The sequence below is a fragment of the Stenella coeruleoalba genome (genome assembly GCF_951394435.1).
Source record: "Stenella coeruleoalba genome assembly, chromosome: 8".
Classification (NCBI taxonomy): Eukaryota; Metazoa; Chordata; class Mammalia; order Artiodactyla; family Delphinidae; genus Stenella; species Stenella coeruleoalba.
In genome coordinates this window covers 78,790,502-78,808,384 of record NC_137154.1, presented here as the reverse complement: position 1 = coordinate 78,808,384, position 17,883 = coordinate 78,790,502, and the positions used below count along the sequence as shown (strand labels likewise).

The 17,883-nt window shown below is 33.9% G+C and overlaps 1 protein-coding gene across 4 annotated transcripts in view; it reads right to left on the bottom strand.

Annotated features, from left to right (window-relative positions):
• Positions 1-17,883, bottom strand: part of DYNC2H1 (dynein cytoplasmic 2 heavy chain 1) — a 376,702-nt gene that overhangs the window by 267,676 nt on the left and 91,143 nt on the right. For 3 of the 4 annotated variants that reach the window (XR_013829425.1, XM_079929106.1, XM_079929107.1), the window contains exons 42-50: positions 16,360-16,619; positions 15,272-15,518; positions 13,844-13,995; positions 12,497-12,641; positions 10,422-10,524; positions 9,710-9,877; positions 4,574-4,704; positions 3,079-3,327; positions 2,472-2,580 (exon numbers count right to left, since the gene is read on the bottom strand). Coding sequence is in view for 3 of the 4 variants with exons in the window: in XM_079929106.1 (XP_079785232.1) it covers positions 2,472-2,580; positions 3,079-3,327; positions 4,574-4,704; positions 9,710-9,877; positions 10,422-10,524; positions 12,497-12,641; positions 13,844-13,995; positions 15,272-15,518; positions 16,360-16,619 (1,564 nt within the window). In the remaining variant the exon portion in view is untranslated. Of the gene's footprint in view, positions 1-2,471; positions 2,581-3,078; positions 3,328-4,573; positions 4,705-9,709; positions 9,878-10,421; positions 10,525-12,496; positions 12,642-13,843; positions 13,996-15,271; positions 15,519-16,359; positions 16,620-17,883 lie in introns of those variants that run through there. The other variant, XM_079929108.1, reaches the window with a different exon arrangement.

Here is a 17,883-nt window from a genome sequence, read left to right as displayed (position 1 = left end):
ATCAATATTAACCTTAGGGCATTCTTAGCAAGTATCTAAAACATAAATATTTGTTAAATAAATGAACAAACGAATTATCAAATGAATGAATGAACTTGTACTAGAAATCAGGAGAACTAGTCATGGCCTGCTACTATACAACAGAATGATGAAAGTCAAATCAAAGGTGATTAAGACTATAAGAATTTGATAGAGGGCTTGAAGCTTGTCTTGTTCACCACCATAAATCCAGTTATTTAATAAATATTTGTTAAACCAACATATTTGTAATTCACAAGAAACTGTAAGATTAAATGAAAATTCTTTTGCTGCATTCATGTAGAGCCCAACATAGTTTGAATCCCTACTTTTCTTTAGGTTAATCTCAGAGGTACCAGACTGCTCCCCAACCACCACGGATGTACATATTCAAATGCATACACACATAAATGTGCTCTATGTCTTCCTCTAAACTTCAGCCATATCAAGATACCCTTGATTTCTTAAATTTGATAAAGAAAGCTAGCTCTATTTACATATTCTATAGGGAATAAGAATTTGAAATACAAAAAAGAGACAAAAAGGCCTATTGAGTACTTTCTCTGAAAGTATTTTTCAAATACTTTTTTTGCCAAAAACGTTGTCAAAATTTAACCTTACCAAAATTTAGCTTTATTTATGATTTTTGCTATTATATCTTGATAAAAAGACCAATTTATCTTACAATAAAAATAATTATTGGGTTAATGCTTATCTGGATGTTTGCTTTCAGAAATTAAAACCAAAACAAAAATACAAAAACCCTGTATATATCTGGCCTACAAGTTTATCTCAGCCAAAATGAACAAGGTCTCCATCTAGTGACAATTTAAGCAATATGCAGGAATGTGCACCTTAAAAATCAGAAGAGATTATTTATAAAAAGGGCCGCAAACACTTCAAGCTTGCTCAAGACATACCACTTTCACTATACCATTTCCCTTCACTTTGACAGAAATTGACCTACCACTTGTGTAACTAAAGTCTTTCTCATTTGGGCACTAAAGTGTAGATACCTCACTTTATAAATGTTTCCTTCAACCAAAGCTGTTAAATTCTGAAAAAACAAAAAAACTATTTTATCCCAGAGTCTACCTAGCAGGATACAAAACAAGTATTTATTAAAACCTGAGTGGAACATGAGCATCATGCAAATTTTGTCCTCGGGTCCCTAGAATGGAACAATTCATATAGTTGAAACTAGTTTTTAACAAGGTTTACTTTGTACTTAAGTACCAAAATACTTAGTCCAAGTTTAAAACGAAGCTACCTCATACCAATTCTACTAACAGTGGTTATGCATTATAAGGAGATTATAATAAACTTCATAAAGTCTTCAGAAAAGGAAGAATTGCAGGAAATTGCAGGTATTCTCCTCAGGAAATCACCAAAAAGGTCGAGTGGCTCCAGAGACAAAAAGAGTACAACACAATTCGAGAAATATGAGACCTCATATATCTGAAATATATCTGCTATTATATAACCACATTTAAGGCCATATTATAATTATTCAATTTTTCCATTAATGATGGACAGTGAGGTTCTATCAAATTTTTATTACAAATTATACTACATATTTCCTTACATACTAGTTCTTTTAAAATTTATTTATTTCTTTATTTTTAGCTGTATTGGGTCTCTGTTGCTGCGCGGCAGGCTTCCTTTAGTTGCGGGGAGCAGGGGCTATTCTGCGGTGGCTTTTCTTGTTGTGAAGCACAGGTTCTAGGCGCGCAGGCTTCAGTAGTTGTGGCTCAAGGGCTCTAGAGAGCAGGCTCAGTAGTTGGGACGCACAGGCTTAGGTGATCCACGGCATGTGGGATCTTCCCAGACCAGGGCTTGAACCCGTGTCCCCTGAATTAGCAGGCGGATTCTTTTTTTTTTTTTCTTGCGGTACACGGGCCTCTCACTGTTGTGGCCTCTCCCGTTGCGGAACACAGGCCCCGGACGTGCAGGCTCAGTGGCCATGGTTCACGGGCCCAGCCGCTCCACGGCATGTGGGATCCTCCCGGACCGAGGCACAAACCCGCGTCCCCTGCAGGCAGTCTCTCAACCACTGCGCCACCAGGGACGCCCAAGCAGGCGGATTCTTAACCACTGCGCCACCAGGGAAGCCCAGTATAACACATTTTTTAAATAAGTACTGGTTGATAACTTTCCTAAAAGGTTATAACTTATAATAGTCCCACCAAAAGTGTGTTAAGAGGGCCAATTTTTCAGTATATTCATCAATATTCAATATTTAATCATCATTTTTATATAATTCCACAATCTTGGTTTTATAAAAACAGGGTTTCTCAGTTCTCCTGCTCTGAGCATGTTTAATGTTTAATCCCATGTCACCTTAATAAAAGCTACGCCAAGTGTTCTCTGAAACGTAATTTTATATAAGATCACTTTCCTTGAATAATTTTTACATTACTTTTATTTTCTTTAAATAGAACCCATTTACTTGCCTGAAGACAAAAGGCTATTGATCATCTCCAAAAATGTAGGATGTACAAACTGATAATCCTCAAGAAGTAAAACTACTTGTTGTGCTTCAATACCTGCAAGATGTAGCACCTGCACAATAAGAAAACACATTTTGGTACACATTAAATATTTTTGGCACAGGTAAAAACTTTCATTCTGTATGTAAACTAAGTTGTTTTTATTGATTGATATTTGAGTAATCAAAATTTAGCCATATAGTCTAGAAAGTAAATCCACTGAATAATCAAAATTTAGCCATATAGTTTGGAAAGTAAATCCAGTTCATAAACAAATACTACTGGGAGGAAATTTAATTATTTTACATCTAGGACATTAAAATCTAGAGGATAATTTGTAAATACACCTACATATGTCCTAAATGCCATCTTTTTGTTTATCTTACCTATCCATATAACATCCCATAATCTGGGGTGCTGAGAGCTAAAAACATAATTTTGTAACAATTATGGAGAAAACAATCATCAAAATTAAAATAAAGACTATGTTGCATATCAGAGATTTAAAGGCTTTTTGAATAACTAACTGTGATTTAAAACCAAATAAAACAAAAGACTGTGAGTCACTCACATGTTTGAGATCATTTTTGAACTGCTTCAGTTCATATCCCCTGGAAATCTTTGGTGAAAACAGCACTGCTCCATGCATATGACTGACTAAAGAAGTAATGGTCCGACGACCTACACCACTGCATCCGGCTAACAGAAGTGAACCTCCAGGAAAACTCAGCACTCTGTCTATCCTAGACACGTATTCCAGGACTTCTTGGAAAAGTAAAATATCTAAATTCTGGTTATCTCGTCCATAATGAATAAGACCCTTCAAAGATCACAAAGCGTATTATATAATTAATATAAGTCCAAATTACATAATAAAATGTTAGTTATCTAGATTAAGAGATTATATTTTTGGTGCACTCAAGAAAAGGGGTTAAGTGTATTCATGTTGTTTCACACTCTTTTATCTATCCAGTAATCCAGCTTTATGGCACTTTGTAAGGAAAAATTTACATGATGTCAAACAAGTTCACGCGTCCACAACAGTCAGTTACTTTTGAACACCATTAATATAACTAGTAAAAAGCAGTGTAAGATAGCAGGTTAATTATAAAGACTTCAAAAGCTCTCAAATTTTTACCACTTGTTACACATCAAATCAGTGTGCACAGACTATAAAACAATCCCCAAACTCTCAAAACGTACTGCCTAAAGATATTTTGTGAACTCTTGTTCTTACACACAGCTCAGCAATGAACCAAAAGCCCACAAAGAGGTAGCATGCCCTGCCAGGAGCTATGTGATAGAGTGAAGAAAGAGAGAAAGGACAGCTTTCACATACTTAACAACTTTTGCACATTCCCAAACTTTTCAATATCCATTCCAGGCAAACAAATAAATTTACTAGACCATGAAAGACTTTTCTTGATATAAAATCCATACTAACTTCCACTATAAATATTAATTTTTAAAGTAATCATATATAATACTGTTTCTTTTTATTATAATTAATCTCAAAAACAAAACAAACAAACAAAACTCCATAGGACAGTGCTACTAAAAGTTTCAGTGAACCAGCAGCATCAACATCATTTGGAAGTGTCTCAGAAATTTGGATTCTCTTCTGATTGTTTTCAGATTCAGATTAGTACCTATTGAATTCAGATTTCTCTGGATGGGACCCAGCCATCAATATTTTCTGGTTCTCAAAGTGTTTCTAATGCTCACTAAAGTTTGAGACCACTGTTCTAGAATGAGAAGTTAGTATCATATTAACTGTTAATATAATATTAGCAGTTATATTTCCCAATTAATATTAAGCCTTTTTAATAGTTCCAACCTCAGATACCTTTTTCCAGAATGTATCCTAGCAATTTTACACTAATCTGTGTAAGTGCATGTGCACCTACTTAGATCTGCCACATTGGGCTAAATTCCAAAAGATACGAACCGCTTTTGCCTATTCTAAGATCTTTCACTTCATGCCCTAAAAAAACTTACAATAAATATTTTGAAAATGGCTTTAATCATAACCAAATCCCAATTCGAATTCATTATTCATATTATACCTTTTTAATAACATCCTTAAGATCTGCAGAATTTAGTTTTCCAAGTGGTTTTCCATGTGGAGGCAAAGGTTGTCCTGGGGCTGACCTTATTCCTGAATTATGTTGAGCTCCCCATGTAACATAGAAATTATCTGTAGAAATGAAAGATATTTTTGTTTTATGTGTGTTAATCATAATGGGAGCATCAGTAGATATATTTCACACTAAACTGTTTTTAACTTAATTAGTCCAAATTAGAACATCCCCAGAAAGGCAAAGATTAATTACTTTGAATTGGCAAATAAATAAAACAATCTCAAAATTATTCTTGAAAAAGAACACAGATTTACTAATATCATCAAGAGCCCTGACTTCTAAAATAAAAGAAAAATTAACCAAATTTTAATTAGAAAATAAAAATCCCACAAACTTCCCTTAAATTTATCTACAGCAGTGTTCCTGTTACCACACAAGGAAAATCTGTTCACCATTCTATTGAAGTTTCGCCTCCCAATTCCTCTGGGAGACTGTTCCATCAGTATCCACCTTGTCATATGCTGCGCTCAGCAAACCTTCCCTAGACCCCAAGCTACCTCATGTTCTTCTTTCCTTCTCCATCATATTTCTCACATTATCTTCTACTTGCCAAAAACACTATACTAAACTCTTATTTGGGAACAACAATGCTACCCTAATTGCGAAATCCAAACCTTCGTTGTAGTCATTATCCCAACATGACTTGTGTGCATCTCCTTAATGGAACTTTTTTCCTTGAATCTATATTACCGTGCTCATCAAGCCACAACCACTACTCCTTTTCAGTTTTCTATTTATCCCATATATATATATATATATATATATTTTTTTTTTTTTTTTTTTTTTTTTTTTTTTTGCAGTACGCGAGCCTCTCACTGCTGTGGACTCTCCCGTTGTGGAGCATAGGCTCCAGACGTGCAGGCTCAGCGGTCATGGCTCACAGGCCCAGCCGCTCTGTGGCATGTGTTATCCCTTATATTTTTATTTTCACTGGGATCCAAATTCAGCCTATTATGCTTTAATTCTAAATACTCCCCTGGAATTATTTAATCTTATTCTGTGGATTAGATTATCAACTATCTAAATATACACCAAAAACCGATTCACTACGTATCTCTAGGCAAGTCTCCCAGCTCTAGTCTAGTCCCATATTTCGAATTGCTTAATGACATGTAACTCATGCATTCATTCATTAAACACTTATCTATCACAGACCTGTATTTAAACATTGTACTTCCTGTTAGAGATAAGTAATGAATAAGACAAACATAATTTCTGCCCTCACAGAACTGATAAACTTTATGTAGGTTCCCAAAAGACACTCAAAAAGCTTGTAAACATTCAAACACATGCATAAAACTGAACTTATTATCTTCATGTCTCATCATTTCTCAGCTGGACTATTGCAGCATCCTCTTACCTCATATCCCTGCTACAAGCCTTTACCCCATCAAATATATCCTCACTGCTACTAGAGTAACAAACACAAAAACAAAATCTGATAGTACCACTGCACTCCAATATCACATATAGCTTCCCACTGCCTTAAAAGCAAAACTTTTCCTAATCAAGGCCCTTTGCAGTTTGGCTTCAATTTGGCTCCACTGACTGCTTGAATCTCTTATCTCCCTCTGTACTCCAATATATACCCCAGTTTTCTCAAACCTTTGATTCTTTGCATATGCTTTTTCCTTTGTCTGGAATGCCCTTCCCCTCTTCTTCACTTAATTGTATCCTTTAAGATACAGTTTGATTTCCTGTAATTGTTCCAAAAAATTAAAGTCTTAGGTGTTAATCTAACAAAATACCTTATAGGACTTATGCTGAAAACTATACAACACTGATGAAAAAAAGCAAAGAGTATCTAAATAAATGGACAAATATATTATGTTCATGGATTGGAAAAATCAACATAATAAAGAGGTCAATTCTTCCCAAACCAATACACAGAACTAATACAATTCCTACCACAATCTCAGCAACATTGTTTATATATACAAGATTATTCTAAAATTTATATGGAAAGGCAAATAGCTAAAACAATTTTAAAGAAGAAGGAATCAGTCAATCGAATTTTAAGACTTATTATACAGCTACAGCAATCAACTCAGTGTGGTACTGGCAGAAGGACATATACATCAATGGAACAGAATCAGGAACCCAGAAACAGAGTTACACAATTAATTTTTGACTAACGTGCAAAAGCGATTCAAGGCAGAAGGGTAGCCTATTCAACAAGTGGTGCTGGAACAAGTGGACAACCATAGGCAAAGAAATGAACCGTGACCTAAGTCTCACTCTTTACAGAGAAATTCACTCAAAATGGACCACTGACTTAAAACATAAAACTATAAAGTATTTAGGAAAAAAAGGTGGAGAAAATCTTCAAAATCTAGGACTAGACAGAGTTCTTAAACTTGACACCAAAAAATCCTTAAAAAGAAAAATTAATAAATTGAGCTTCATAAAATTAAAACCTTTTTTAATCTGTGAAAGACTCTATTAAGAAGATGAAAAGACAAGCTACACAGTGGGAGAATATATTTGCTAACCACATATGTGACATAAGAATAGTATCTAAAATACAGAAAGAATTCTAAAAACTCAATATTAAAAAAAATCCAATTAGAAAATGGGCAAAAGACATAAAGAGACATTTCACTGAAGAGGACAGACAGAAGACAATTAATCATATGAAAAGATGTTCAACTTCATTAGCTGTCAGCAAGATGCAAAATAAAACCAATATGACCTATCAGTACACACTTATCAGAATGGCTAAAATAAGAAAATACTGACAACACCCAATGCTGGCACGGATGTGGAGCACCTGGATCACTCGTAAATTGCTGATGGAAATGTAAACTGAAATACAGCTACTCTAGACAACAGTGTGGCAGGTTTTTTTTTTTTGAACTAAGCATACAAGTATCATTCAACCCTGCAACTGCATTCCTGAGCATTTATCTCAGAGAAACAAAAATCTCCACACAAAAACCTGCACATAAATGCCTACAGCAGCTTTCCTCTTAATAGCCAAAAACTGAAAACAACTCAGATGCCCTTCCACAAGTCAATGGTGAAAGAAATGGTAGCATGTCTAAATATAATACCTACTCAGCAATAAAAAGGAACAAACTACTGAAACACTCAAGAACCTGCATATATCTCCAGAGAATTATTCTGATTGAAAATAAGATTGTTGAAATGACAAAATTGAACACAGAAAACATGGGTGGTTTCCAGGGGATGGAAGAGGAGTTGATCCATTTTAACTGTATCAATGTCAATATCCTGGTTGTGATATTATATTATTTTTGCCAGAGTTGAAGGAAAACAAGTAAAAAGTACATGTGTTCTCTCTCTGTTAGTTCTTACAACTGTATGTGAATCTACAATTATCTCAAAATAAAAAATTTCAAAGTAACTTCCTCAAAAAGGAATTAGTCTCTACTCTTCTACACCCCTAATATCCAACATTTATCCCAAATATATTCAGAAAAGTTATATTAATTGTAAAACACTTCATGCTCTATTGTATTTACCAGTTTAACCATCTATTTGCATAAATCTTTGTGGCACCTAAACATATTAGCAATAGTTATCATTGTAAGCAAGGACTTTCACATCTGTATCTGCCATTAGATTACAAATTTCTTGAGCACAAGAATGTATCTAGTTTATTTTTCAGTATCCAAAATTAAATTTTTAATTTTGGATACTTAAAATTTTTAAGCATCCAAAATTTTTCTTAATAATTTTTCTTAATATTCTACTATGTGAAAATCATATTTGCCTGGATCTAACATATATCAAGCCTGTATTTTTTTTTAAATGCAACCCTTCATTAAAAAGTAAAATACTGAGAAAAAAATATTATTGAGTCCTACACAGGAGACTCTAAAAGATACCAAATTCTAGAGAATTCAGATAAGACACTGATACTATCTAATGCCCAAAGGATATGTCACTTTCTTTGCAAGACCAGACACTATTAACTCAATTTTTAGACTGAGAAACATGGCAGCATTTTAGAACAAGAGCCTCTCCATGCTAAGCCATGAAAACTACACGCCACAATGACATAAAACCTCACTCAAAATCAAGCCAACTTTGAACTATTAACAGGCTTCTCTCAGCATTTTATCCTGTCTTAGGTTCTTTTGAACTTATTTCCTGATTCTAAAACTCAAGCAGCACCTAGAAAATTCCTTCTATCAATCTTAGTATCCTTTTCACCTTCAAGACTCCCCTTGGCTTACGTCATTATGACCCTGGAACCAATATCAAATCTAGAAAGATACAACATAATGTATTATATGAAATATTTTTGAAGGCTTGCCTTACACTCTAATAGAATAGAAATTCATTTTGTAGCTTGAAAGCAGTTTTATTAGGAAAGAGTTCCATATTACAGTCATCCTCTGTCAAAGGCCTTTTCAACATGTTGATTTTCATTTTATATGCATCACTCCCACAGCATTTCATAATGCAAATTGGTCATTAAGCAGCAATAGTTGCAAATGCAACATAGCTCCTTTGACTGGTGCTATGCTTTGTTTATCATAATAATGGGTGAAGCTGATAAGAGGGTACATAAGAAGTTCTGTGCTAATGACATTATGAGTAGTGACAGGAATGAGTCACTTTCTCAAGCGAAAGTTCATTATAATCAAATATGGATTTTCACTATGATCTTTAAATATCACACATATATGGCTATTTTTATTAGTAAAAGTCCTTCAGGAAATACAGTTTTGAATTGCAAATGTTAAACATTACGGTCTGAACAACCGTTTCCAAGAAAACAATTATCGTCATCATATTTTGTTTGGAACATAATTATTGAAATCTAGCAAAGAAGACAGAGCAGCCTCTTACGGTAAAAACATTAAAATTTCCAAAGTCTTAGCGTTTTTGTTTTAATTAATTTTACTGAAGTATAGTTGATTTAAAATGCTGTGTTAATTTCTACTCTACAGCAAAGTGATTCAGTAATACATATATAAATTATCCAAAGTTTTCATTTGTTTAGATATATGAAATCATGCTATCAGTAAGAAAAAAACTGAAAGTGCTCATAACTTTTATATATTTACATAAACTCTGTAACTATATTACCTGCCATATTGTCTAGTACATCTGAGCCCCAGTCTCCTTGAAACACTGATGTTAAAATACTGTCAAATAAATGAAGTTCCTTTGCACCAACAATTTTGTCACGAAATAAGCGCTGCGCTTCATATGCCACAATTTCTAATACGTAAGCTAGAGGATGGTTTGAGGATCCTAAAAAAGGCAAAATTTTCTTTAATTATAATAAAATTCAAATGATTTAAAAATGGTCTGTTTCAACATAATATTAGAAAGAAATAGAGAATGAGAATCTACATACCATTATTTTGGCGTCAGATAAATAGAATAAAGGGAAAAAGAGTTAAAATTCATTTTGTTAATGAGTTGGTAAACTTTTTTGATTCTTTAAAGGATTAAACTCTATTATTTCTAGTTGTTCAATAAAAATATCAATCCCCAAGAGCATATTAAACATGCTTTGGCTACAAAGGATAACAATTACATTTTTTTCCAGATCAAGTTTTAATAGTGACAATCATACTTTAGGAGAGGAAGCATAATAAAATATCATAATTCTAATATCATGTTTAAATTTAATATTAACATTTTAATTTTTAAAATACTATAATTACAATACTCATTTATCTATTACAAATATAATATACATATACAGCATAAACACACACACACACACACACACACAGTATGATATTCTAAAGAGAGATAAGTGATTTGAAATCATAAAAGCAAAACTTACCTCCTTCTAAATCATATCTGAATAAGCCAAGAACCCACTGGGTAAGGATGCAAGGAATAAAGAAATAGTGGCTATAATCATCAACTGTAAATTTGGCCCGCACCTGAAAAAAATATAGTAAAAGATTTGTCTTCTCTCTTAAATATATAATCATGCTATAAATTTTTCAGTCACCTTAAATTCATAGGAATGTCAATTCCTACCAGTGGCTGGAACTGTATTTCAATATTACTTATTTCCTCAGTTATCTTGTATTCTATATTTTATGCATTTAAAAACAGTATCTAAGAGAGGTTGTTCATAAACTTCAACAAACTGTCAAAGGTTGTCCATGGAAAAAAATAAAATGAAAGGTTAAAAAGCCCTGCTAAAGAAAGGAATTCAAGGAAAGCTAACCTAAATTTTATAAAATGGTAGTTATAATTCCAAGGTGCTCATGGGTGTAAGACAGACCCATTTTATAATGGTGGGACCCACAGAGCTATCTTGTGTTCAAGAAATCATTAAACTTTTAACAAATCAAAGTGCCACAATATAACCAACGAGAGAAGAGCCTCTCCCTTCCTCTCTACGGATGGAGCTACTGCTCTTATTCTGGCCTTGACTGCCTAACATTTGAATTAATTTAGAAAAACATAGCTTTATTTTTCCCCACTTCTACTCCAATACTATAAAAAGCATCCTCCACAAACACTTCCATAACTTTCACATGCTATTCCCTTTACCCAAGAAGACCCTCTTTCACCTCCAGCCACTTTGTGAATTTCTCTTTATTTTTCAAACCTTAGACCACATTTCATCTCCTCTTAAAATTTACAATAGCCAGGACATGGAAGCAACCTAAGTGTCCATCGACAGATGAATGGATAAAGAAGATGTGGCACAAATATACAATGGAATATTACTCAGCCATAAAAAGAAACGAAATTGAGTTATTTGTAGTGAGGTGGATGGACCTAGAGTCTGTCATACAGAGTGAAGCAAGTCAGAAAGAGAAAAACAAATACCATATGCAAACACATATATATGGAATCTAAAAAAAAAAAAAAGGTTCTTAAGAACCTAGGGGCAGGACAGGAATAAAGATGCAGATGTAGAGAATGGACTTGAGAACATGGGGAGGGGGAAGGGTAAGCTGGGACGAAGTGAGAGAGTGGCATGGACATATATACACTGCCAAATGTAAAATAGCTAGTGGGAAGCAGCCGCATAGCACAGGGAGATCAGCTCAGTGCTCTGTGACCACCTAAAGGGGTGGGATACGGAGGGTGGGAGGGAGATGCAAGAGAGAGGAGATATGGGGATATATGTATATGTATAGCTGATTCACTTTGTTATAAAGCAGAAACTAACACACCATTGTAAAGCAATTATATACTCCAATAAAGATGTTTAAAAAAAAATCTACTACACACAACAAAGCTATTCACTCCCTCTTCCATGCTATCTCTACAACTGGTGCATATTGTTATTGATAGACTTACTACCCTGTGTTAATAGTTTATTTATATGATCAGGTTCCTCATTAGACTGTGCATTTCTAGGGAATAGTGACTCAGTCATCTTTGTATCCCTAGGACTAGCACTGGAAAGAGAAGGTACTCAATAAATATCTTCTGCATCCTTAATGCCTATTTTCAAGTATCACCCCACTTTATCAGAATATTTTAGACATTTCCTCACAGATAAAAGGAAAGAAATAAACATCAAGAACTACTCTCGGGTTTGAAGCCTGAAAGACAGAAACTGACAGAAGTCAGGAGAAAGATCTAGTTTTGGAAAGAAGATGAACCCCACTGTAAATAAACTAAATTTGAAATCAAAGCAGAATGACCATCTACCCACTGATTTATTCATTCAATACTTTTTGGGTGTCTATTAGAAACTATGCCAGAAGATACAATAATGAATAACACACACACAAACATCTATCCTCACAGAGTCACTCTCCAGTAGAAAAGTATAATAAACGACAGGAAAAGAAAGCCTGAGCATCAACACAAATCAGGATTAAAGGTAGCCCTTTGGGAGTAATACCAATAGACATGAAAACTACAATGTAAGTGAATATATACCTGTTCATACACTTGTACCATAGATCCTGCTAAGAGATAAATTTTTGATGAAGAACCCCAAATAGTATGATTCTTCAGATTTTTATGTAGAACTGGTTTCAGATATGCTCCATAAATTGTCTGTAATTGCTCTCTTTCTGGGTAACTAAGAAAAAGCATATAAGAAGTTGAAATAAATCAACATTCTAAACTACTATTTCTTTTAAGACTTTTTTAGATGTGGACCATATTTGAAGTCTTTATTGAACTTGTTACAATATTGCTTCTGTTTTATGTTTTGGTTTTTTGGCCACGAGGCATGTGGGATCTTAGCTCCCTGACCAGGGATCGAACCTGCACCCCCTGCATTGGAAGGCGAAGTCTTAACCACTGGACCACCAGGGAAGTCCCCTAAATTATTATTTTAATGTTAAGTTATAGCAATGGTTTTCAAACTGTGTGGTTTTCAAATTGTAAGGCCTAAATACCTCCAAGGTTTACTCAACGGCTAAGGCCAGGCTCACAGACCCTATTGTTACTTCAACTAAATCAGATCCCTAATTATCTGTTTTCAAATACTAAGGATTCTAATAGAGGATTCCAATGAAATTACTTAAAAACATAATTGTTTAAAAGACCACTGATCTTTAGAAAGGGCCAAAGGAAAATTCTGCTTAAGAAAAAGTATTTTGAATTAAGTATAGTCTGTACAAAGAACAGTAATCCACCTTAGAACTACAGAAGTAGAAAACAACAAATAAAATCAACCTGTTTCTCCCTAAGCAAAATCTATTTCAGTACAGCTTAATTGGTTGCTGTAACATTTCTAAAAGAAGAATGTTAATAGACGGGGGCAGTTTAGCATGAAAACACAAAAACAAGATTTTGTAAGGCAAAATAGAGGACCTAGCGTCATAAAATTCGAGTTCATGTAACAATTATGGACCATGGAGATGGATGGGTATGTTATGATTAATATTATAAGCCACTAAATGACCTAACTCTACTTTGTTAAAATTTAAATTCTCTTTTTAGTTATCTACATAAAATTTGATTGTATTTTTGCTTTAAATAACCCATAAAACATTTAAATCTAAAACCCACCGTTCAGATTCCTGAGATTGACATTTAGAGACAATACAAAGCAGTTGTTTTGTTTCTAATATATAACAAGCATTGATTAAAGCCTTCATCACCCTAAATTACTGCCTACAGTTTAGGAAGGATAGGAAAAAACTAACATCAGAGCTTAAGTTTGACTATTTTTATATTCTACATTTTGAAGTAATACCATTAATATATACCTTTCATAAAATGCAATGTATGTCTCCCTAAGTCAAAAAAATCTTTTAATACAATGATACGTACTCTACAGCACAAAGACGAACAATAGAAGTAAATCTGGTAGTAAGCTTATGTCTTCCCAGTCTTCCTCCAGCTGACACAGAAGCCACAATTTGAATATTTTCTAAACCAACCCATTCCAAATTTTCATCATAAAATCCTTGATATGTCAATACCTATTTGAAGATAAATATATTTAAGTGTTTTATGCTTAAGATTTTCTAATCATGATATATTTTGCATAAAATTCAATTGTTTCCAAATGCAATCATCATCAGAGGATTATGGTTACTGGGAAATGGGGGGAAGACAAACTGGGAGATTGGGATCAACATATACACACTACTATGTATAAAATAGATAACTAATAAGGACCTACTGTATAGCACAGGGAACTCTACTCAATACTCTATAATGACCTATATGGGAAAAGAATCTAAAAAAGAGTAGATATATGTATAGGTATATCTGATTCACTTTGCTGTACAGCAGAAACTAACACAACATTGTAAATCAACTATACTCCAATAAAAATTTTGTTTTTAAAGACTCTGTGTTCAATTAATGTTAGCTGAATTATCCTCACTTTTAAAATGCTTTTCAAATAAATGTTAAAATCCAGGTGATAGTATAAATCCACCAGCAATTATCAAAAAAAAAAAAAGTGAAAGAGGGCTTCCCTGGTGGCGCAGCGGTTGAGAGTCCACCTGCCGATGCAGGGGACACGGGTTCGTGCCCTGTTCCGGGAAGATCCCACATGCCGCGGAGCAGCTGGGCCCATGAGCCATGGCCGCTGGGCCTGCGCCCCCTGTCCGAAGCCTGTGCTCCGCAACGGGAGAGGCCACAGCGGTGAGAGGCCCACGTATGGCAAAAAAAAAAAAAAAAAGTGAAAGAAATCAGGAGAAATATAAGGATAATATTTTTTCTATAAATATTTTATTATATTCTTCAGTTATATAGAAAAGCAAAATGTGAACCAAAATGAGTATATTAAGCTCTAATTTAGAATTTAGAGTTTCTAATGTGATGTAAATCACATAAAGAAAAAAAATCTTCCACAGTGACTGAAGCATGACTGAGGAAGTCTAACTGCTCTCAGAAGAATGCATACCTAAAAGAATGAAGCAAAAACTTCCCCAGCTCCAGCACCATCCCCAGCTTCTGCTTTTCTCCATTTTTTAGGAATAAAGGGTAGGTAAATGGTGTAGGGTAAAGGTTGTTTTTACTCTTTCTGTCATATATCATCTTGATGTAATACTAATCTTTAGATGGAGGAAGATCAAAGAAAGTAGCCCTGGAACAAGTGTGAGATGCTTCAAGAGTTTAATTTCCATGACACATGCTAGATAAAACTAGCCCTAAAATGGAAAGCAGATTTTCTATCTACAAGAAAAGTTAATGAAATTAAATTGTTTCCAATTATATCAAAACACTTCAAGTGATAAGACCCACCTGCTGCAGGAAAGCTACCAAAGTACTAGTCCCCCATTTATCAAGCTTGGGTAGGTTGATATCTTTTAAGTACAGAACAAGTCTCTCACAGTCTTTTGGTCTATACACTCGACCAGTGTTAGTACTGATTACCATGCAAGTTTGGCTCAGTTTCTGCAGGAGATGCCGAGAAGTAGTTTGCGCACTACAGTGAACTGTAGCAATTTGAGTGGACCGGAGTTGGGAAAAGGCATACCTGAGCAGCATCCTGAGAAAGATATAAAACATTTGACTTCACAAATGCAACCAATAAAATACTTTCTATATTCAATACAAAATTTCTATTTTTAAATATTTTAGTTTCTAAATTACATATGATGTTTAAGGGAAAAGTGGTAAAAATAGATATGGTTTCCATAACTATCCATAGCTATGAAGGTAAGCTTTCTAATTTTTAGAGTGGAAAAAGAATTAATTCATATTTTAAGGCATTCTTGGGACTCTTTCAGCAAAGAAAAAAAAAAATCACAGTTCACAGAAATAATTCAGTTTGAAAAAGTACACATAAAAAGTATTGTTTCCCCACAGTTGAAGGAAAGATTTTAAAATATTAAGTCCTCCAAGTTAAAAAAAAATTACTATGACTTTACAGAATTGTTTAATTATTACTAGAAATGTGAAAATAATAATCCATATTTCCTTTATTTCCAAAAAACTACACTCAGGAGGCACTAAAAATAGGTTGAATTCCACTGAATTAAAAGCTATTTTTAAATAGCTAACTTCAAGATTTATTTTTTATAACTATAGCATATAGTAGTTTGCGAGTACATCAGGTATTCATTTTTTATGATTGTACGCACAGATTCTTTTTAAGAGTATCTTCTTCTAATTCCATTGGAAAACACATAACTCGGCAGAAAAACAGGACATATTTTTCTCTATAGTCATATTATCTTTACAAGTAGTGACAATAAAGAGTCCTTCATGAAAATGTAAATGCTACTTTAACCAAAAAAAAGGTAACGAAAGCCTGTTAAATCATTTTAAAACAGGAGAGAAGCATAAATCCACAATATGCACCTCGATTAACATTTTTCTCCTCTTACCCTTTGCCACATCCTTCTGGTCCGACAAGAATAAATGACTGTTTAGTATCAGAACTTAACCAAGGTTTGAAATAATCTAGACCTCGTTGCATGTCAGGAGTCTGAATGACTGGAAGAGTTTGGCTATTACTGAAATCATCAGCAGACAAGTTTTCTGGCTTCTTCAGCACATAAGATGCTAATCGTCCTCTACTCAAGTCATAGTAGGTGTCCATTGGTTTGTGAGGGTCCGGAGGAGATACTCGTGCCCAATTAAAAACCTTAAGAGGAAAAAGTTGTGATAGGTTTTCATATACAGTGCTCCAAACAGAGTATGTGAAATTTTAATTCTTTAAAGTAAATCCTCCAAAGAGAATCATCTTACTTTAAAAATAAAAAAGTTCACATGCACTAAACTCACCTAATATCCTTAATAATTATAGTAACATTTTATCTGAAATATTACTCTCTGAATGATCATTTAAGCAAATAAAAGTCATCTGGTTCACACATATGTTGTATAAATATATTCAACTTTTAATTGAATTCTAATGAACACTAAATTACAAATTGTACAATGTAGGACTCCTAGACCTTTAATTTCCAGTACATTTTGGTACTGAACATTCCACTGTCACCACCACTGCTCTCAACTTGTTCTTCTTTCTTACACAAAAAACTGTTATCTGCACAGATACACAGCAGAGAGTTAGCCCCTAATGCCACTCTTCAACAGCTTTATTCTAAACTTTGGCAATAAAATGTCTGCTTAAAAGCAGCTTATAATATGACATTGAGTGGTAGCAATGAGAAGCATCTGGTAACAGAGGCAACAGAACAGCCATGGAAAGAAAAACAGAACAGAGAAAGCAATAAATGGTGATATCAATGAAACAAAGTGATAAAAATGCAGAACATAATGTTGGAGCCAACCCAAAGGAATATGTGTTCAAGTATTTCAACAGAGGCCAATAGGAAGAAATTCCTTAATATGTAAAATTTAGTTTTATAAACGTGGCTGAAATATACCTTTGCATTTAATAAAGAAAAGATTTATAATGATTACTCCATCCAAGCATTCCTAACTGCTAAAACTCTTCTGGTTAAAAAAAATGATTAAAAATATGTTATTTTAAGATTAAAAATGAATAAAATAATTATATTTATTTACATAGCTAAGTATCAAAAATATCTAACAAAAAAGGTATAGTCAGAACTTTAGCCTATTAAATATTTTATAAAATTTTAATATTATAAAATATCACAAACTAGTTCAATCAAAGGAGAAAATAAGTATACATGTACCTATGTACTTATACAGACGGTCCTCAACTTACAATGGCTCGACTTAAAGATTTTTCAAGTTTACAATAGGGCGAAAGTGATATGAATTCAGTAAACACCGTACTTTGAATTTTGATCTTTTCCCAGGCTAGCGATAATGTGGTAAGATACCTTCCTGTGATGGTGGGCAGTGGCAGTGAGTCGCAGCAAACTGCAGCTCGGGCAGTCAGCCACAAAATCACCAGGGTAAACAACTGATAT